This window comes from Petromyzon marinus, chromosome 23 (genome assembly GCF_048934315.1).
Source record: "Petromyzon marinus isolate PM22_M1 ecotype Great Lakes invasive population chromosome 23, UKy_Petmar_22M1.pri1.0, whole genome shotgun sequence".
NCBI classification, from domain to species: domain Eukaryota; kingdom Metazoa; phylum Chordata; class Hyperoartia; order Petromyzontiformes; family Petromyzontidae; genus Petromyzon; species Petromyzon marinus.
In genome coordinates, this window is record NC_133689.1 from 7,479,772 (window position 1) to 7,502,676 (window position 22,905).

A 22,905-nucleotide genomic window follows, 5' to 3' on the forward strand; every position below is an offset into this window, starting at 1 on the left:
TGTCGTCTGTTGAGTGTCTTCTCAAGTCTAATCTCGTCATCGTGTCATGGAGCATGATTCTTTTAGCTGTAGTGGACGGGTACTTGAAGAGGAGCAGTAGAATGAATTGTGGCTGAGAACTAAGATGAAGATAGAACTCACGGTAGAAGAGGGTCGGAGATCTTCGGATAACATACGAGATCTTGCAGGAGATAAAGAATGTTACGGTAGTAGATCCAAATCAAACGATCAGGAAATGGTTGGAAGATGCCATATTGGACGTGTTGATGTGTGAAATGTAAATACTATGAGAAGTCACATGCACGCACGTGTGATGCGAGAACGGAGGGGGAGGATACACAGGTGCCAATACGTGACAGCATTCGATGTGTTGCTCCATTGTAAAAGCCACTTGACTATCAACACAGCCCAGCGAGAATGGGTTGCATTCAACAGTGGCTGAGCTTCCGCAAGGTTCGGAAGCTACAGGGGAACGTCGGTCGGCTTTAACCGAACTGCTCGTTCAACTTTCCCCGCTCCGCGCGGAGCGGGCGAGCGGTCGAATGACAGACCGCGCGCCAGCGGAGCGCGTTTGCGGATGACGAGCGGCCACTCTTGCGCTCACCTGTCAGGGAGCTCTCCGCTCCTTTCTCAACAGAGAACACGAGCAGGGAGACGAGACCCAGGAAGGCGGCGGTCACCAGTGCCTTCTTCATCGCCACGATTTCTGTAAACGTACGGGGGAAGAAAAAAATAACCCAAAGCGTTCACCCAATGTACAACATTGTGGGATGGCTGTTCATTGAATTATATGGCCCTGAGCCGGCAATGGAATGTCTACAATTCTATGCATAATAAAGGTTTTTGGGTCAGATCGCGTTATTTATAAATGTGTCGTAACCCTCCACCACCCGACACGGCCAATCAGTAAAAAAGTGTCACGTTGACAAAAGACAAATAGTTCACTACTTTAGCCCACCGGTGTGTTGAAGAGTGAATCCACAACATTTTCAATTTTGGAGTACGACGTTTCGCTGGTAATTACATCCAGCATCATCAGAATTGCCCGAAAAAACGTTTATTATGAATAATATTGGTCGCGAAAGCCAACGTGTTATACAATTCTATGGCAGGATTTAATAGGATAGTCACTTTTGAGACGCACAATGGCATTTATCCACTACATATGTATGGAACGCTCACAGCCTAATATATTGCAAATTCTCTCATTCTGAACAGTGCCACACGCGAGAGACACAATGTGTCTCTCGCGTGTGTCCACGTACCGCAAATAGGCACGAACAAAACAATGACAAACGAACCCCAAGGGCAAACCTAAAATCGTACTCACATCTGCAGCCACCGACTACAATACAATTTTTTTCTTAGCCGTGCTACCTCGAACCCTCAACGACCACCCCTCTGGTGCTTCCCCTGCTTGCTAGAATTTGAGAAGTTGTTGCCTCAATCATTAGGGGGGGTTGGGGGGGGGGGTTACAGATCTCAACAGTGTAACGCCTCAGTTCCATCTTCCCAAACCTTACTTATGTTTATTGGCTGTATGTTTGTTACATGCACCGTCTGTATGTTGTCGATGGTTTATTACGGGTTGTATGTCTACGGTTTGAGACGTATATTTTCATCAAATTATGGTTAGCATTGAATGTTATATATTACGGTTGCATCAATGTGTGACATCTGCTCTTGCTAAAGAAGCAATGTTTTCACGTGCCTAAAATTTCATATATTTAACCTCCTGGTTAATTGAAGGATACCATTCAAGTATTATTGGAAATTGCGGTTTAATGGCCATTAACAGACTTGGGGCATTCTGTCGAGCACCCATGAAAGCCAGAATGGCGCACGAAGGGGTGGGTGGCCAACACCACGCCTGGATCCCCACTGCCGAATTACGCACTCCGCACGAGGAATCTATTCAAGGCTGAGTCCATCTAGAGGAGGTACAGGACCGGTTTAAGTATTAGCCACTGTTATTGGCCTCGAGTTAGATAAAAAAAGCTTCATGGGGGCAACGCTGCGCTGACCACCACGTGACTGCTTTACAACCGGTGTGCCGCAGGAAAGTCACAAGGTGCGCCGCTGCATTTTCGGATTTTCTATGAAAGAACCTCACTGCTCAAAGGCTGGGACCGACGAACGATCCTCCGTGCCGTTCAGTGGCCGATCCAGCCCCCCCCCCCCTACCCTCTCCTTTTCATTGCTCGCGGTGCAGTCCGGCAGACGGCTGTCAGCACCCACCTCACCCCGGCGCTCTCAAATCGTCCATGTGCAATTGGGCAAAAGAGGTGCAGCCCTTCTTTGGTTCTTTCGGTAAAGTCACGTAGAATGAGAACAAAACAATAAAATAACACAATAAAAAGTCTCACGTCGTGAGAATTCTCACAATAAAATTCTCACGTCGTGAGAATTTTATTGTGTTATTTTATTGTTTTATTCTCATTCTACGTTACTTTTCCGAAAGAACCAAATAAGATGAATCCTTGCAGTCACGGAAGCTTTAAATCGGAGGTGCAGCCCTGTAAGTTCTTGCTCAACGCCACTGCTGGCGGAAGGCCCTCCACTAGCGGAGTGTATTTGGCCGACTCTAAGTTTGAAGAGGTGGCAGTGCCCGGATTTTAACCAACCACACGTTGCATGCTGACCCACTAACTGTATACTGCTGGCTGGACAGAGGGTATTTAAAAAAAATGCTCCCATCGTTTCAACTGTTGAGGTGGGAGATGCACTTGAACCGTCGCCTGATCGAGTGCAGGTCCCAGCGTGCTAAAACCATTCCACCGCGACAGAAGCAGCAGCGGTGGCGCCCTCGTATGGACAGCGGCCAGAAAATCCAGAAACGACGGATTTTTTGTTCGGTGCGCCACGAACATTCATCAGTGTCGAGTGTGTGCCGTGGTGTGAATAACGTTGAGAAGCACGGCTCTGCCCTAGCGCTCCCCCCCCCATCAATATAAACAGACGTCTCAGTGTTTACTCATTCCACATTTACGCGCAATGTCTGACACTTACAAAGGGATAGTTTGGCCCCCTCACAAAGGAAGGGACTTGAGTTTATACTTTTCGGATATTTACAGCAAAGAACAACTACATTTACATTCATATAGCGCTGCCAATGTATACATGCGTACCCATAACATTTGAAACTCATGCCATGAAACTATAATATCGTTTATTAAATGTTAATACAAATCAACAGTCTGGAAACACAATCACATAATATTTATATTTTAACATAGGATAGTATTATATATTTTAAAAAACTAAACTTGTTTTTATCAATTGGGACATGTATTAGTTTTTTTCTTACAAGTTTTGTAAAATACGTACCGAAATTATACGTAAGTAGATATATCTACCAATATTACATTTAAATAATGTATTACAGGTAGTAATGTATTACAGGTAGTCATTTTGATTCAAACGTACCTTTTTAAACGTAAAATCTAAATATTACTAGTTATAAAAGTTACATGTAAAAAAAATCGTCAAAATGTGTGCTGGATGTAATTTATATAAATGAAAAATATGAAGAATATAAAGTGATGTCTACGTTTAATTGCGTGTTATAACATTAACGTGTATACATTAAATGGCCAGAATCTTTCACTTTGGAGGGAAACTCCCAGGTTACGACCATAGCCGCTATTAAACATGTAAGACGTTATTAATTCTGTACCACGTTATTCTTCTGTAGTACGTTATTCATTCTCTAAGACGTTATTAATGCAACAGGGCAGAGGGTGTCCCACAGAGGTGAACCAAGACTCCCATTGGATGTACACCACAATGGAAGGTGGTGCTGTCAGTCAGCAGACTCACGTGGTGATGATGCTGATGATGTCGGAAAGGATGCCCAAAAAATGTATTCCGATTTTCATCCGAAACAGCGTGCGCAGGGAGATTGGAAAGGCTCATAAAGCGATCGGCCGTTGTCGATGCCGTTATATAGCAGCGAGTGTTTTGTTAAGACACCTCATCAGGTCCGCTTCTCTTTCGCTTTCATTGCGTAAGAAAGCAATCTCCACGGAGTGCTGCCCAAGCTTTGAAAATGAGCAACATTACACAAACACACTGCCCTGCCACTTCAGCCTTTGAGGCTCAGCCCCGTGCACTCAAGCAAAGGCAGGGCGTACCGTGAAACGCAAGGGGCAGGGTGGCAGGGGGCATGCTGCGTAACAGCGGGCCGACGTCGTGATCAGTTTCTTCGTGAGGCCGAGGTGCGCAGCAGGCATTTGTTGGAAGTTGAGGGCACGTGTTTTCGTCGGCTTTCATTGTAATTTGTCTCGAAGGGATCCCATGGCTTTGTACCAAAAAAAAAACACATTTCGCACCTACGTGTGTGTGCGACACATACTTAAGCGACCCACTTCATGCTCGACCGTGTTTGCGTAGTTTTATTTATTTGCGTGTTCTCATTTTGGGGCCTTTGTGATGATAATCTACGACGACGAGTGAGTGGCCCTGCTGGTTGCTGTCTATTGCATTGGTGGCCAATCCATTCAGCAGAAGGCCATCACACTATGCACAATTTGTATTATTATTATTTTACAAGATAAGGCCCACTGAGCTATATAGCTATTTTTCAGAAGCGACCTGGCCACAATGGAGTGGCTTAGAGTGTGGAAATTTATAGCAGCCAAATACCCTAATTGCATGTTTCTAAATATGGAGGGAAAATCCGGAGGACCCTGAGAGAAATGCCCACGACCATGGGGAGAACATGAAAACTCCACATATGCAGTCGTCAGGGTCGGAATCGAACCCACGACCTTCTGCATATGAGGCGGTACCAGCTCGGCACTCGAACCTCTGCGATACGAGGCCATTCCTCAAACTACTGTCATTTACACATTTTTGACGGCAAATGATAAAGTATTTGATTTTCCTCTATGGGACACCCTCTGCCCTGATAATCGCAGGTAAGTTTCAGTTCATATGTACAGGAGGCTATTATACAACATCTTTTATAACTGCCACGTTGCATTAAATCACCGTGCCTCTCTTTTAACATATATAGGTGTCTTTTATTTCTTATTTTAACGCTGCAATATTGAACATTATTTTGCATATGTTATGACGATTTTGTTTATATTATTCTATTTTTAAAAAAATTCAATTACAGTATCAATAGAGATTTTCTGAATACTTAAAAAACCCACTATGAATACCATTATGGCTTGAATTTACAAAATATCTGCACATCAGGCTAGAATACAGTAAGTGTTAGGAACTAATAATCTTTCATTTATACATTCTAATAATGCGATACTTTTACATATTGCTGCAGTTTAAACGTGACTATCATACATATACCACAGCAAGGCATTTGAATAAAGTAACAGTAGGTCTTCCGAAGTGGTTCCAATTGTCCGTAATGCCTCCTGGCGAACGTTTGCCCTTCCTCTTGCCTCCGGCCTCTTTCCTTGTTGTTGTTGCTGCTGCTTTCCTCTGCTTGGGACTGGGCCACGGCTTCTCTCCCGGGCTCGTGGGCGCTGGGCCCTGGCAGTGCTGGAGGTCTCGCGGGGGCTATGGTAGTGCCAAGCCTGACCTGGGACCTGCTATAGCTGAGCCGTGAAGTTCTCCTGGCAGTGCTGGAAGTCTCGCGGGGGCTATGGTGGTGCCAAGCCTGACCTGGGACCTGCTATAGCTGAGCCGTGAAGTTCTCCTGGCAGTGCTGGAAGTCTCGCGGGGGCTATGGTGGTGCCAAGCCTGGCCTGGGACCTGCTATAGCTGAGCCGTGAAGTTCTCCTGGCAGTGCTGGAAGTCTCGCGGGGGCTATGGTGGTGCCAAGCCTGGCCTGGGACCTGCTATAGCTGAGCCGTGAAGTTCTCCTGGCAGTGCTGGAGGTCTCGTGAGCCTCACGGGCCCCAGGGGTCCCATGGTTAGCTGTCCTTGAGTTACGCTGGCACGTGGTTGTGATCCCACTTGGGTTCTCCCATCGTCTTGCTGGGACTGAGCTCCCAATCATGCTGGTCTCTTCAGGGACCCACTGGCGGCACTAGTTCAAGGTAGAATCGGAGTTATTCTGGTAGCTTTTGGGCAGATGGCATGGTCGGTGCAGTTTAAACGGTTGCAGTTCATGGTGCAATTGGAGTTTCATGCGGGTTGGTGCTGGGATTGGGTGTCGTCAGATAGGGCTGGTGTAGGATAGGGTTGTCATTCCAGGGAATTGGCATGTGTTCGGGTGGCATTGATTTGTGACGAGATATGGTAGTGACTTTGTGTTGAACATTATCACAGTATACCGAATAGTTTTGATAAACCTACGGTGATTGGGAATTATCTCTGGATTTGGTGTGTGGAAAAAATGTACAACCCTGTGGCCTTTGGTTGTTTCCTCATCAGTGCTGGGCCTCCAAGACTCCAGCACTCCTAAAGGCCTTCTTCTCTGTCTCATTAGCGGTCCTGGCTTGTTGAAGTTCTCTTGTATTCCTTTGTCTTCTACCTCAATGTTTTGCCTTTTATATTTCCCTAATCTTGTCCTTGGTTATTGAAATTGTTGATTTGAAGCTTTCGTGACTGCAGGAATCCATACTATTTTGTTCTTTCGGTAAAGTCACTTAGATAGAAAATTAATAGATCACGACGTTTCGATCGCAACACAAGCAATCGTCATCAGGTGGGACAAACACAGCAGGAGAACTGCTGCAGTCACCTGATGACGGATGCCAGTGTTGCGATCAAAAGTTGTGACCTATTAATTTTCTACCTACGTGACTTTACCGAAAGAACCAAAGAGTATTGTTATTGTTCTTTGTTTTAATACTACCTTGAGATGTGGGCTGCATTTAGGCACTTTATCAAAACAATTACTGTTTATCCGTTACTGTGCATTATGTTTTCGTAAGCAGTTATTCACTTGCAATCTTTAATTTTTTAAAAAATGGTTATGCGATGTTGGGACTGTAAAAAATACTTTAAGAGCTTATTTTGGTGAACGATCATCCAGTAAGTTTTGACCACACAAAATACATAGTGGCTCTCATACGTGTTCATCCACACGCTGTATTCAAGCTCAAACTATACACATTTTTTTTTATGAATCCCTGCAGTCACGAAAGCTTTAAATCGAAATTTAACCGCCTCTACGGAGAGGGATTCCACATAACCTTGAAATCCTTCAACAAACTCCGGGATAAGAAGGCTCAGCTAATCGAGTCTCTCATCTTTCTAAAGAGATGCAGCGACTCTAAGGTAATACCAACCGCATTTACACTCAATGCTAAATTCTTCTGTAGATATGTAAACTCCTTTGTCAAGGTGCTCTGCTCCTCCCACCCAGATTAAAAAGACGCTGCCCAAGCTTAGCAGCGTTCATTGAAGCGCTGTCGTCCCGACAGTTCTGTTCCTTCACCTGAAGAAGGCTACTTGTGTTGTGGCCGAAACGTCGTGAGAATTTTATTTCATTACGTTTTATTTTTATTATTTTATTTCCATTCTACGTGACTTTACCGAAAGAACCAAGAAGATGTATCCACATTTTCATCAGGGTTTAATAACATTTGATCAACATGTGTAAAGCAAGCCCTCTATGGATATTAACTTTGGGCATCTCAGTCTTGCTACCTTGGGCAAAACAATAAAGACCGTAATTTCAAAGTTGCATTTACACTAGCTGAAGGATCTCTATTCCCTAAGCGACAAGTTCATCTCATTAGAAACTTAGTCCATCAGCACGCAAAAAAAGTGCACATGAATTACAATACAGCACATACAAAAGTAACATTTAATGCACCACGTCCTTATTCTAAATTTACAATAAGTGAACCTAAATCAGCTGCTGATCGATATGTACACATACAGTATATAAATGTTATTTATTGATGTAATGTAATGTAGACAATGGTGCTGTTTAACCACTTAAAATACGATTTTTGGTCAATGATCCGAGAGGCATTCCGGACCAAAGTTCTCCAGCAGCATTTGTTTAAGAGGAAAACCCCTGAACATGATTTTGCACTTCTAACTCTGATTATCAGTTGAACCTGTTCAAGCATATGTTGCCGATGTTAGTGGATGGGATCTCGTACGTAACATGAAGTAAACCAACAGCGTGCATGTAAAATATGCCACCATCTGCTACGAGACTCAGAAAGATGACATTGGTTAATAGTTTGCCAGCTTAAACACTTGCTGCTGTAAAACAAAAATTTGGTCCGGCATTGAGTCGAAGGACCACAGGCTTATGAACCAAGAAAAAAATGTTACTTAGTGTAACAGATTCTTTTGTGTTTAGATATATTCTGTACACTGCAATGTGTTTCGGGTTGTACTGTATGTTGGTCACCACGAGGTCCAACATTTCGCTTGACATGCTGGGAATCTTCTTTAGGAACTCAAGAGTTTTTTTCAAGAATTAAATTAAATTCCCGAAACTCCCAGCACATGCATCGGACATTGTGCTGAATAAAATGCACTGCAACCCGAAAGGACATCACAGGGCTACACAGGACAATCACGATGACCTGCACAGTGGTGTATTCTTTACAAGCACACATACCTGATTTAATATCGTAGCAGGAAGCCAAGACGTTCCCAAGATTGGTACACAACTCAAGAGGATATTGTTCTTTTTTTGTCATTTCTAGTGTCCTCCCAACAGTTGTGCATGTGTAAATCCATGGGAGATGCTGCCATTATGTGGGACATGTTTACAATGTAACATCATCAACATATCCCTTGAGTTGTGTACACCCGTGCTCCATGGATTATAAACAGGCGATGTGATCTCGCGCTCTTGTAACCCTGTAGAAAGTCAACAGCTCTGGGTAAGATCCTCTTGGTATACTCTGGTCACCGTGAAGTTGCCCACAGCCATTGTCTATGAGGTTCCCTATCCGATGAGGTTGCTTGTGATGGCTCCTGGCAATGTGTAGAAAAGCAGGGCGATGAAGAGGGCGAAGATGAGCAGGAGGAGGGCGGTGATGATGTACCACTTGTAGTTTTTCCAGATGACGAGGAACAGGGACTTGAATGGATTTGTCAGCCATGAGAAAGAGGTTTTCGGGCGACTGTGAGAAAAAAAAAACACGAAGAAAATAATCACATTAGTTCAAGAATAGCGGTACATTTGATGTAGATTTTTGTTACATTTTTTTTTATAATTGTTTCAAGATACAGTAATTCATTACAAAACAAGTTTTTCATTTCCATGATCAGAAATCTACTTTGGAACAAGAAAACACAAGTTGAATACAAACAAGCAAAAGTACCAGCAAGGCATTGCTGCAAAGCATTCCTGCAAAGCCCAGCTTTGCAGCCATGGTCATTTACAACACGCAGCTGGCCCTGACACTGTGTTGCCATGTCGTGTGTCTTGGGTTTGCTTGCCATGTGCACTTGGCTCGCGGCTGAATGAACAGATTCTAAGTGTATTCTAAGTATCACTGGTCACAGCATTTTTCACGTCTGAATACGACAGAGGACAGGATATCTCGTTTTATTTTTTCGTGAGAAGTCCTGGTAGAAATGCGAATTGTGCTGTAAATGTTTTTTTAGGAGTGAAAGCAGAGACAGACTTGGGCTTCTCGAGGGGGTCCGGCTCGCTGCGGCCCAGCCCTGCCGGGTTCTTCTCCGCCTCATCAGCCGTCAGCAGATGCAGCTCGGCCTCCACCTTCCCCTGCAGGACGCATGGACACAGGGTCAAACAGTGGTCACAGAGGGGGCACGCAGGAGTCGCGGTGAGCAGAGCAAAAATAGAATTTATATTCTCGCACGTCGACACTCGTCCATTCATACTCTTGCGGTGGACATAACTTCACGATGTTTTCCACTGTCATGTCAACTGTGAGCGTTCTGTGAGGGCATGATGGGGCTTCACTCGTTGTGCTCTAAAGACAACTGTGGGATTTCCAGCTTAGACATCGATTTGTAGTTGCTACACATATTATATCCGTGGTAAATGTACATAGCAAAGTTCACCCCTGCTGCGAAACTTAGCAGGATCCTCCTGAAAAAAGAGTCTTGAAACTCACGGAGGCCTTCCAGGGCAAAACATTTCAATTGTTTTACCCAGGGACACAACAGCAGTGGCTTCGTGCGCGATCATTCTCTCTGGGAGATTCATGACGACGAACGCGGTACCGTGAGCTCCGGTTCGTCGTTCTCGTCGCGGGAGACAAAAGGCCACCAGCCCTTGATCCGTTTGAGCTTGAAGATGGAGGCCATGGGCACCGAGCCGTCCATCTTGAGCATGTTCAGCGAGCACTGCTTGGAGGACTTGGCCCCTCGTGGGAAGCGGTTGAGGTCCAACTCAATTTTACCTGGGTATGAAAGGGGACAACATGCATAGGGGCATGTATCAACAACTTTGCAGGAGAAGGAACGTCCTAAAGTGTCAATCTTGTTATATAGGGTCCTACATTATAATTATAATAAGAAAAACGTGTCATGTACAGGCCATCCCTCGATATATGGAACAGATATATATTCCTGAAAAGTTGTTCGTGAAGCGAAATTCCATAAACCCTATTTTTCCATTGACTTCCATTATATATTCTTGGTTCTTTCGATAAAGTCACGTAGAAGGGAAACAATAAAATAATAAAAATATAAAACAATAAAATTCTTACGACGTTTCGACTGCAACACAAGCAATCATCATCAGGTGTGAAAACCACAGATGAGAGATTCGTTCATGAGGCTATCCACATATACAAACACAGATACAATTTCAACCGAGAGGATGGATTCTGGCTTAGCAATCATTGGAAGGATTTGATAAACCATTTCGGGTCTTACGCTTAAGGTGGCTTTCAGACCGCATCCATTATTTTTCGTCTCCGCCCTCCTCTTTTCCGAACATAGATGGACTCGTCCATCTGAACAAACTGTCAAATCGCTATCCGTGGTGCTAACGTTAAAAAAAGCGCCACTTTTTTCAAATTTTCTTGTTGTGGTTTTCACACCTGATGATGATTGCTTGTGTTGCAGTCAAAACGTCGTGAGAATTTAATTGTTTTATATTTGTATTATTTTATTGTTTCCCTTCTACGTGCCTTTACCAAAAGAACCAAGAAAATAAATCCCTGCAGTCACGAAAGCTTTAAATCAAAATTCCATTATATAATTGGAGATGCAATCCTACGGAAGAACAAAAAATCGGCCCCAAGATGTTATTAAATCACACTTAGGAATGCAGCAAACCTTTTTTAAGCAAATATTTAACGTGAAATTCCATAATGTTATGAAAACATTTAGTAATAATGCTCTAAATAAGTTACGAAACTGGTACAGTATGAAAACTGCGCACAAACTACCTGGAGCAGTTTGAAATGTATGCTAGGACCAACGATTAACCGTGAATTTTTCAACTTACCCCCAAATAATTTATATTTTACAGATTCTAAATTCCATAGCTTAAAATTTAACGTAATGTAGATCAAATTCGTTTCCTAATTAAGAGTTACATCTTGACGAAATCCCATATACTGGGATGCCGTATACCAAGGGACTACTCTTGTTCTTACTTGGTTTCGGCACTGATGCATATAGAGAGGCACCCATTGATTAATTGAATACGATGTTTATACTCACAATAAAATTGGAAAATTATTCATGTAAAAAACAGTTGTTTACAATGTATGCAGACTATATCATGGGACCTTTTTGGCAGTATCAAAGTATGAAAAATAAGAATAGGTTTTACCCTTGCTGGCAATACAACAAGCGTGAACATGTTAGAACACCAAATAGAATCCTTTTGCAAGGAATCAAGTCTGCATTAACCACACAAAGTACTTGTGGTGAACATGCAAACAAACATGCACTGATAATATATGACGTTGTCTTTGCAACTGATTCGCCTACACCAGAGACAGCCTTCAAAGAATGTGTGTTTGTTTGCATGTTGATTCCTTGCAAAAGTTTGAACATCTTAACACATGTTGTATTATATTCTTGGTTCTTTCGGTAAAGTCACGTTTAAGGGAAACAATAAAATAATAAAATATATATAAAACAATTACATTCTCACGACCTTTCGACTGCAACACAAGCAGTCATCATCAGGTGTGAAAACCAACGGCAAGAACATTTGAAATAAGTGACATGTTGTATTGCCAGAAAGGGTAAAACCTATTCTTATGCAGACTATACCGTGATATTTTGGCGACTGGATAGAACACAATTGTACAAACAATATTAAAGAGTTAAGGGAGGGAACCAAGCTGTAGATGATCGGCAAGAGTATTCCACAAACATGGAGCAGAAATGCGGAATTACTTTTTTTTACCAAACAAAGTTTAGGCAAATATAATTTTTTTGTGAGAATAAGGAGGAACTTCTGAGGCTATGGGAGGGAGTTATAGAAACTAGGTAGTCCATTAGTTAACATGTTTAAGCGGAGCTTTAAGACGAAGACAGCCCAGTGATGGTCTCTCCAGATATTCGGGGGGGGGAGGGGCATGTACAAGTTGCAATGACGAGTTCATAGGGGGCATCAAGGGCAAAACGTAGAGTGGATAATGACCCCTGCCATGGAAACGTGATTTTTCCACCACTAGCTCAGGGCTGTAAACAAGAGGTGAGCGTCGTTTCAATGCTCATTGGTGCAAGAAATCACTTTGATTTATGTTGACTGTCTAGAATGCCACGGCACCAATATGCCCACACATACACACAACAAAGATCCCCCCCATATAGCCTTAAACAGACTGTTGGTGCAAGTGCTGTTAGCGAGCACCTATGAAGGTCGGCATGGCACACGAGGGGGTGGGCGCTCAACACCACGCCCGGCCGCCTTCGTCTTCTGAGTGCTGATATTTTTCACACCTCACCAAGTACTCAATTTGAAAACTGAGTCGACCCCGGACAGACCAATGATGACGAGTTCAGATATTGGCCACTGTTATTGGTCGTCAGCGGGAATCGAACTCGGGTCGCCAGGTTCGTAGCGCAGTGCACTAACCACTAGGCTACCACTCCCCACGTGTGTACGCACACACGTGTACACAGTCACACAAAAAAAATACGAAAAGGACCTCACCAAGAAAATCATCGGCAGAGAAGTGGTTGGCGTCCCACACTTGCATGTTGAGGATCGCTGGCATCCTGAACTCGGTTGGATCCAAATCGAAGATGGACTGCTTCTTGAAGAAGACGATCTTCTCCTCAGCCACCAGGTAGTCGAAGGGGTAGATGAAGCGCCAGTTGAAGTTGCCCTCGCCCGTGAGCGAGTGGTAGTGCACGTCCGTGTCCTGCTTGTCCACTTCCTTCCCCTTGAGCCAGCTGATCGCGAACGCCGCATCAGCCGGTTCAGAAGAGTCAGTCATTACAATGGTCTCTCCGATGCAAAGGGTTTTAGACAAACACCATGACAAACAACACGGGCACGCTCAATTTAATTTGCAATAAGCGGCTGCGGCGAGCGCGAGGTTGCTCGTTCATCATGGATATTTGCATGCACCGTGCGGGGACATGGCCGAGCGAGGAGTCGCACGTTTGCCACTTGTTGTGGGGGTTCATGGTTGAAGTCCGGCAGGCCTGCCCTGGTTAAAACAGTGGGTGTATTAACTGTAAGAATATGCACGATGTGCTTCACCGTGGAAGTGAAATATCCTGTCAAATGTGTTCTGGCATCATAACCCAAATTTGGAAAGTTAGAAAAGTTACAAATCTCACGCAGTTGAAACAATGGGGGGGGGGGGGGGGCTAGGGGAACATGATGTGGGGGGCAGAGCCGAATGGCTCACAGGGCTATACCAAATAAATGAAACTGAAAACTGAGTTGCGGGTGGAGAGTGCAATTTATGGTACTTTGGTTGTTAATTTGTGGTACTTTGCGCTAAGTTTACAGCAGTTTGCGGTACTCTGTGGTGATTAGTGTGACCCCGTGAATTTCTGTAGGAAATTGGTCTTGAGCAGGGAATGCGAGAAGTTATAAGATGGTCATTCGGCATCTTCATAGGCAAGACTAGTTCTATCATTGCAAGGAAATATCAATATATTTCCCTTCAGGAAAACATTCACTTATAATCAGTGTCGGTGTTTCAAATGAGCATACATTGACAACATGCACATTATCAATCCGATTCTAGAAAGGACCAATAAATATGAAATACCATTATGCCTAGCCTTTGTAGACTATAACAAGGCATTAAAATACAGTGGAAATTGATAGTCATCCTAGTGCTCACAAACCTAGCTCTCCATAAAAATACTTTTGGCTATTTAAAACCTGAGGGTTTTTTTTGGGTAAGATTGCGTAAATATGTGTCGTTAAACCCACCACCACCCGACACAGCCAATTAGTAAGGTTTGTCATGTAAACAACAAAACATGCCAATTATTTACTATTCTTAGCTCTTTCGGTAAAGTCACGTTGAAGGGAAACAATAAAATAATAAAATATATATATAAAACAATAAAAATTCTCACGACGTTTCGACCATAACACAAACGGTCACACCTGATGATGACCGTTTGTGTCATGGTCGAAACGTCGTGAGAATTTTTATTGTTTTATATATATTTTTTATTATTTTATTGTTTCCCTTCAACGTGACTTTACCGAAAGAGCTAAGAATATGAATTACTGCAGTCACGAAAGCTTTAAATCAAAATTATTTACTAGTTCAGCACACCGGTGGGTTAGAGAGTAAGCCTACAACATTTACAATTGGTAATTACAACCAGCCTCATCACTGGCGAAACGTTGTACTCATATTGCAGATGTTGTGGGTTTACTCTCCAACACACCGGTGTGCTGAACTAGTAACGAATTGGGACGTTTTGTTTACGTGACAAACCTTACTAATTGGCTGTGTGCGATGGTGGCGAATTGAACGACACATTCATACTTACGTGATCTAACACAATAAAAAAACCTCTTGTGGATATTATTGGTCGCGAAAATCTATGCGTTAAACTGACAAAAAATTAATACGGCTACACTGAGGCCGCATGAAGAAAGTAACAAGATACTTGTCAGAAGGAGAGTCTAGCTAGGGGATTACCACTTGTGAACGTTATTCACAGAAACAAAGGGATTGTCTTCCATAAAATTGTGTTGGAAAATAAATGGCATGAACATAAATGGATAAATAATTAAACATTTCAGATTGAGCTGATGACAGTGATTATAAGCAGTGGAAATCAATTATGGGGAAAATGAATTTCTGCACTTGATAAAGAAGGCCGCAAATTTGAGTTGAACGTTTTAATGAGTAAAAACTAAAAATGTAGCCTGCAGCAAGAAGGGCAAATGAGATAAGAGATACTGGTATGAAAAATATAGAAAGAGGCCATGGAGAGTGGGGGTGAGGCGAGGCTGTACGTACCCGCGCACGTAAATATCGCTCGATCGCTCGCCTGTGAAGAAATTGTCGTCCTCAAGCTTAACGTCATCCGTGTTCCATATCACAACCTTGAGCACGTAGCTGTGGGGGGGAGGGGGGGCGAGCGCAGGGGGAGATCGGGAGAGGATTGTTGGTGGAGTCGGCTATTAAGCTGACAAGATTTCTGTACAGAGGTTCGTGTTGACAAAATGCAGGTCATGAATCAAGGATATTCCCTATCACGTGTTTTTAAATATGCGTGCCAAAAACATTTGTGTTTGATGCGTTGCAGAAGAGGAATGTTCACAGAATGTATAAATATCGATAAATATGGCGAGGTATATTCAAATGTATAAAAAAAAGCTCTCTGATGTAGGCCAATCAGTTTCAATGGCAATGCATACATCATAAATGCATATTTGTTTGCATATTTTACCACAAGTGTGTGGCTAATGCAGACTTGATGCCTTGTAATAGGTGTCTATTTGGTCTTTGAGCATCTTAACACCTGCTCTATTATTGCCAGAAAGGTTAAAGCCTGTTCTTTTTTTTTCATCAAGGTACATACAAACACGTTGGTCGGGGAAGTGTACATCTTCCAGCACAAATACTCGTTCGATTGCTTCATCATTGCAACTGATTTACTAACAAGTGCATCTCAACCCTCATTGGTATGAACACAGGTAACGGTTTTTTTTTTCCTATTTATACGGTGTAATCCAGCTAGCTGACACAGTGGAATAGGTTCAAGTTTATTTTGTTTAACCAGGTAAGAACTCAAGAGACAAGGATCGAGTCTCATTTGCAAGTGACCTGGGTTGTGAGTTTGTATGTATGTTGAACTTATTTTGCACTGTACGTAGCCAACTGTGCTAATCATCATCATCACCATCATCACCACCATCACCATCATTATTATTATCATCACCACCATCATCATCATCAGCAACACCATCATAACTATCAGTACCACCACCATCATTATTATCACCACCACCACCACCATCATCACCATCATTATTATTATCATCATCACCACCATCATCATCATCAGCAACACCATCATAACTATCATCATCAGCACCATCACCATTATCATTACCATCATTACCATCATCAGTTTAAATCCCAGTTGGAGGTCAGCTCATCCCTTCATCTGTCCGGGGTCAATAAAATATTCGTGATCACTTCATCGGGTGTCAACACCGATGGTCCTATGGATACACTCTCCCTCGCCATAATAAAGTGGAATTAAACACCACTGGCTCAGGGCCGTAAACAGATGCGCACTGCCTCGTGCAGCAGTCGAATTTAAGCCTTTTACAAACGTAGGCAGCAACACCGCTCTTTTATTTTGACAATGCACATTCATAGCTTTTTACTGAGCACGATGAACGGCGATAGATGAGAACTACTGATCCGTGCGCGGGCACCGCGAGTCCCACGCAGACAGCGGCAGACCTTCCGGTAAAAGTCGCGTAGATAGAAAAATAAATAATAGATCACAACGTTTCGATCGCAACGACAAGCAATCGTCTTCAGGTGAGAAAGGGAAACTCGCCACTGTGACAGGGCATCATATAGATCCGAGGGAGGGGGGGGGAGGGAGGGGAGGGGGAGGGGCTGCCGTAACGGGCGAGAGGGTGGTGGTGAAATTCAAAGAGGGAACAAGGTTAGAGAGAGAACAAGCAAAACAGATCAAACTTAGCAAACTTAGAAATGTAATGCAACTCAGAGAGTCGGCCAACACAACAGTGAACACTTTACCTGGTTCATCAACGACCCTCCAAAGACTGCTAAATTTGCATGATTTATTTTCCTATCTACGTGACTTTGCCGAAAGAACCAAAGAGTATGAATTTGTGCAGTCATGAATGCTTCAAATGAAGATTGAACGGCAGACCTCTTGGGTTTGCGTGGAGAGATGTCCACGGGTGGCCCTGGGTGCGGCAGGTCCTTTGGAAACATGTCCACCCACATTTCCACACGGCCCTGCAACGATGAAAAATTCATGTCAGAACTTAAGGCCCTTTTTACACGGGGGGACCTGCACTGTTCAAGTATTGTGTGCGACAGCCCGGCAACTGGAATTCAGGCGAGAGGCGTACAGGGTGTTCCAGATATCTTGTGACCCCCCCCCCCCGCCCCCCCCGCCCCCCCCGCCCCCCCCCCCGCCCTCCCATTTAATTTTTTTTTAACTTTATATTTTTGTAAGTAAGCTTTATTTAAAACAGAAATTAATACGCAAAGGGAAACTATTGTTAGGGGGGGGGTCAATTAATTGGGGTCACAAGACATCTGGGCCCCCCCTGTACAACGGAATTGTGAAATCGTTACACTGCTTTCACAATTAAACGCATTGCATTTGTTCCACAATGAAACTCCTCCATCTTGCAGAAGGTAACCGAGGGCTCAAAACCGAGATCTCATCTGGTTTTACGCAATGCCACATGCTCTGTAATGTGTACAACGTGGTTACATTGTAGTCAGAGTCAGAATATTTATTTGTACTGGAGGAATCCGATGAGCTAGGAAGTTGTTTTTTTGTTTGCTTACAGATGTCCAGTAAGGGGCGGGTCAGAACGTTACGACAACAAACACACACGATGGGGATGCAAAGTATAGTAAAGGTAAACAAATAACTTTAAAATATATACACTCATATAACTAAACTATGTCTTATCTTACCTGGTAAAACCCACTGAGCTATTAGGTTACTCTTTCAGAAGTGACCTGTCCACAAATGATAGCTATACATTTCACATGGAAATTTATAGCAGCAAAATACTCCAAATGCACGTTTCTAAATGTGGAGGGAAAGACCAGAGGACCCGGAGAAAAATCCACGTGACGACAGGCAGAACATGCAAACTCCAAATATACAGCAGGTGTCAGGGTCAGGATCGAACCCACGACCTCCTGTATATCAGGCGAGGGAGATAACAAAGAAAAATCCACGTGACGACAGGCAGAACATACAAACTCCAAATATACAGCAGGCGTCAGAGTCAGGATCGAACCCACGCCCTCCTGTATATCAGGCGAGGGAGATAACAAAGAAAAATCCACGTGATGACAGGCAGAACATACAAACTCCAAATATACAGCAGGCGTCAGGGTCAGGATCGAACCCACAACATTCTGTATATCAGGCGAGGGAGATAACAATGAAAAATCCACGTGATGACAAGCAGAACATGCAAACTCCAAATATACAGCAGGCGTCAGGGTCAGGATCCAACCCACGACCTCCTGTATACCAGGCGAGGGAGATAACAAAGTGCCACTGCGGATTTCAGCGGTACCAGTTCAGCACTCTAACCTGAGATACGAGGCCATTCCTCAAAAGAGCTATTTTCATTCATATATTTTCGACCACAAAATTATAGCTCAACGAAGTGGCTTATTACGTGGAATATTTATTGCAGAAAAATAATCTAAACACTTTTTCTTCTTTGGTTCTTTCGGTAAAGTCACGTAGAATGAGAATAAAATAATAAATTGATAAAATAAAATAACACAATAATATTCTCACGACGTTTTGGCCACAACACAAAGAAGATGAATGCTTGCAGTCACGAAAGCTTTAAATCGAAATCTAAACACTTTTAAGTGCACGTTTCTAAATGTGGAGGGACAAAAAAAAGCTGGAGGTATCCACCTGCTCAATGCCAGGCTTGTCAGGGTGAAGGAGGGGCCGCGTCTCCACATGCTCTGGCACCAGCCGGCAGCCCTTGGGGCTGATCTCTCCCCAGTTGTGCAGGACCTTGAGTGCCAGATGCTCATTGGTCTCCTTTATGTGACCTGAAATCATAAAACACACACAATCCTGCGATTGATTTCCACTGATTCTTACAATCGCTGTCATCAGCAAATCTGAAAATGGTTAATTCTCAATTCATGTCTATGCCTTTGTTTTCCAATACAATTTTAGGAAGACAATAATTTGTTTGTGTGGATAATCTTTTCTTAATTTGTGTTAACAAATTTGTGTTAACAAATTAACAAATTAAGAAAGAGGCAATCAACGGCAGATTGGTGTAATTTTTTGGAAGACTGAACTTAACGATCGAAAGCAATGTAACAATATGCTTGACGAAGAAAGTATTCAATCGGAAGCATGCTGCCTGCTCTGACATGAATCAGAAACATGGGCACTGACAAAGAAAATGGAACAAATGAAGAAAAGTGTGCAAAGCATGTATGTATGCTTGGATATTACAGTGAGGAGACAGAAAAAAAAGAAGACATGGATCAAGCAACAAATGCAAAGCAAGATTCATATCGACTTTTAAAAATTGAAAGTGGGCTTGGGAAGGGCACATAACTCGAAGGCATGATGGCCAATGGTTGTGAATTACGTTGGAGTGGCAGCCCAAGGAGGGGACATGCCTGAGGACTACCACCGTGGATACGGAGCAATGAAATCAGCTCGTGTGAAGGAGCTAGATGGATTATTGCAGCAGGAAACTATGAAAAAAGGTTATGAATTTGGGAAGCCTTCATGCAGCAGCAGTGGACAGAGCATGATGGATGATGACAACGAAGATAATTATGATAACTGCTACCACCTTACGCAGGCCGGTACATCCTCATAAAAACGGTGCTGATTTTCACAAACCCAAAGGCGGCGGTGACCGCAGAGTTGAGTCGATCCGACCCCCGGCTGAGATGTGTGCCCTTCAAAACACAACTCTTTTGAGCTGCTTTGACAAGATGCTTTAATCCTCACCGGTCTCGTCTTCTAACTCGGTGGGCCCTGTGAAGATGCGGCTGGCCACCTTCACACGGCCGGTCGGCCCATATTCCGGTTCGGCCATCTTGTTGTCCTTGCAGAGCTGGGCCAGGATCTCCGTCGGCTTTTGAGGGTCACGCCACACATTGTAGCCATGGCTGGGGAACGGACGTCAGAGCAACAGCGTGTTCAGCTCATTGCGCACAAGTTCATGCCGTCACTGCTGTTCACAATGCTGCGTCGGTTGAACCTGTATTTCATTATGGCGCATTCCCACAGCATTCTCTCCAGCACGGCTGAGATGGTCCACTTGTATTGCCACTTGTGGAGCAAACAAATTTGATGTTCAAATAGCAGCAGACATCACAGCTGTCGCGATTTTCACCTGAAGATGGGCGCTTGTGTTGCGTTCGAAACGTCGTGATTCATTTTATTTAATTTATACCTACGTGACTTTACCGAAAGAACCAAAGAGTATGTATAACTCCTTTTGCACTGTACATAGCCTCATCGGAGGCGTGGAGAAGGACAACAAACTAAACACAAAAAATATATAATGATAATAATACATGCGGTAATTATTATAATGGCACTATCATATATGAAGGATATCATCAGGAGTTTTATCTGCTGCAAATCTGGTCAAGAAGCCAGCCACATCCAATCGCCTTGATGTAACATCAAGGCTGCAAAGTCACTTGTGAACTCTGCTGATGCACGTTGTTTTGTATGTCCAGAGCTGAACACACTTAAACCCTTTACAAAATTCAAAAGAAGCATCAAGCGGAATGGGAATTATTCTTGGTACTCACATGGCATACTGCTGTGCTATCCCACAGGTGGCGCGGTGATAGCTGTAGTAGCGATTCTCCAGGTCGATCTTGGTTTCTCCAATGAGGTCATTTATTCCCACCAGGTCCCAGTCCATGATCTGCACAGTGAGCATCGACTCCATGGGGAAGGTGGCCTCGATGTCAAAAGACCTGGAAACAGCGAAGCGATTACATCATCACTATACGCTGCATTGTTATTCAATAACATTGTACAGCGAGAAACAGATAGCAGAACGCACGGATTATAGAACAAACACGGGTTTAATTACATTATCCAAACTATAAAAGTGGGCTTGGGGCGGATGCATCGCTAGGAGGGATGATAGACAATGGTCAGGAATGATGACGGAGTAGCAGTCAAGGTGATGAACGTATCCGAGAGGACGTCCACGTAGCAGGAGCTATGACATCAGCTCACGTGCAGGTGCTGGATGGATCACTGGCATTGGAAGATCGTGAGAGATGGTGGTGGCTGGGGAAGGCCTTCATCCAACAGTGTATTTATCATGGCTGGCTCATGATAATGACGTTAAAATTATGCAGTTCCATTTACAACATATAAACAACATTTACCATGTCTATGTTGCCATTATAATAATAATCGTAAGCATATCTAATGGAAATCCATTACGTAAAAAAACTATCATGAATAACACCAAGACACCGTATTTAATAACATGAGCACGCACTTTCCAAAGATGGGGTTCAGCTGCTTGGGAATGTAGTTTTCATTGTCCTTCACCTCGGTCTTGCCCAGCTTGAGCACAATGTACGGATCCGCCTTCCCATTGATGTCAGCCGGATGGAGGTCAGTCGCCTGGTTCCCAGATCAGCAAACGGAACAAATAGGTATCAAGTTTATTCACATGAAGTGGCTTGTTGGCTTGGAGAATTGTTGGTATGTTCTGGTACTGAGTCAGTACCTCTTAATAGTACATAATAACAAATTAATTACTACTATATCCAGGAAAGCCACATGACGTTCAATAATTATTTTTCAGGAGGGTCCTGCGTTGGGTTTTTTTTTATTTAAAAAAATGTCAACCTCCCTAGTGGTGGATTACAGGCACGTGCCACCGCCTCCTGGCCACACGATCAACGCATCATCATTTGAAACGCTGAGCCTATATTTACTTGCAAGGGTAAAACTAGTCCTGTCTTCTAAGATACTACCTTTCCCTTTGTTTAAAAATATGTATACAAAAAACTATAAAACCAGTGCAATCTTCCTGGGTTCAATAAACAATGTTCTACATTAAATAATACTCGCCTCTTACGAGCAGCAGGTTCATGGCTTCAATGTGATAACAAACACGTGCACAATAAAGCTATTGCAGATGTGCATTTACAAGTTGTTTTTCAATATGAAGCTTTAAAGATATAAAAACATATCTAAGCCACTATGAAATGTATTTTCTCTTGGAAATACACATTGCAAACTTGCAGCGGGACAGTTAAGCTCTTGGATTGGACACACATTGAGGGACAAGTGGATGCTAGACACGAAGCAGGCTTTCGCGACCAATATTATTCATAATAAAGGTTTTTGGGTTAGATCGCGTTATTTATAAATGTGTCGTAACCCTCTACCACCCGACACGGCCAATCAGCAAAAAAGTGTCACGTTGACAAAAGACAATTATATTCTTAGTTTTTTCGGTAAAGTCACGTTGAAGAGAAACAACAAAATAACAAAATATATATAAAACAATAAAAAATTCTCACGACGTTTCGACCATAACTCAAACGGTCATCATCAGGTGTATGATGACCGTTTGAGTTATGGTCGAAACGTCGTGAGAATTTTTTATTGTTTTATATATATTTTGTTATTTTGTTGTTTCTCTTCAACGTGACTTTACCGAAAAAACTAAGAATATGAATTACTGCAGTCACGAAAGCTTTAAATCAAAATTTAAAAGACAATTAGTTCACTACTTTAGCCCACCGGTGTGTTGAAGAGTGAATCCACAACATTTACAGTTTGAGTACGACGTTTCGCTGGTAATTGCATCCAGCATCATCGGGCAATTCGCCAGAATGGCGATGATGCTGGATGTAA

General features: G+C 43.1%; 2 protein-coding genes across 4 annotated transcripts in view; both read right to left on the reverse strand.

Moving 5' to 3' along the window:
• Positions 1 to 7,328, reverse strand: part of TPO (thyroid peroxidase) — a 39,422-nt gene extending 32,094 nt beyond the window's left edge. Inside the window, exons 1-2 of the mRNA XM_076068997.1 lie at positions 3,820 to 7,328; positions 605 to 706 (exon numbers count right to left, since the gene is read on the reverse strand). Of these exons, the coding sequence (XP_075925112.1) occupies positions 605 to 695 (91 nt within the window). The 5' untranslated portion in view covers positions 696 to 706; positions 3,820 to 7,328. The remainder of the gene's footprint in view (positions 1 to 604; positions 707 to 3,819) is intronic.
• A 377-nt stretch (positions 7,329 to 7,705) lies between these two features.
• Positions 7,706 to 22,905, reverse strand: part of LOC116945254 (otoferlin-like) — a 94,250-nt gene continuing 79,050 nt past the window's right edge. For all 3 annotated transcript variants that reach the window (XM_032959599.2, XM_032959600.2, XM_032959601.2), the window contains 10 exons: positions 21,533 to 21,660; positions 20,823 to 20,993; positions 20,008 to 20,168; positions 18,937 to 19,079; positions 17,179 to 17,267; positions 15,279 to 15,377; positions 12,986 to 13,227; positions 10,084 to 10,262; positions 9,519 to 9,619; positions 7,706 to 9,011 (listed from right to left, as the gene is read on the reverse strand). In XM_032959599.2, coding sequence (XP_032815490.2) covers positions 8,834 to 9,011; positions 9,519 to 9,619; positions 10,084 to 10,262; positions 12,986 to 13,227; positions 15,279 to 15,377; positions 17,179 to 17,267; positions 18,937 to 19,079; positions 20,008 to 20,168; positions 20,823 to 20,993; positions 21,533 to 21,660 — 1,491 coding nt within the window. In that variant the 3' untranslated portion in view covers positions 7,706 to 8,833. The remainder of the gene's footprint in view (positions 9,012 to 9,518; positions 9,620 to 10,083; positions 10,263 to 12,985; positions 13,228 to 15,278; positions 15,378 to 17,178; positions 17,268 to 18,936; positions 19,080 to 20,007; positions 20,169 to 20,822; positions 20,994 to 21,532; positions 21,661 to 22,905) is intronic.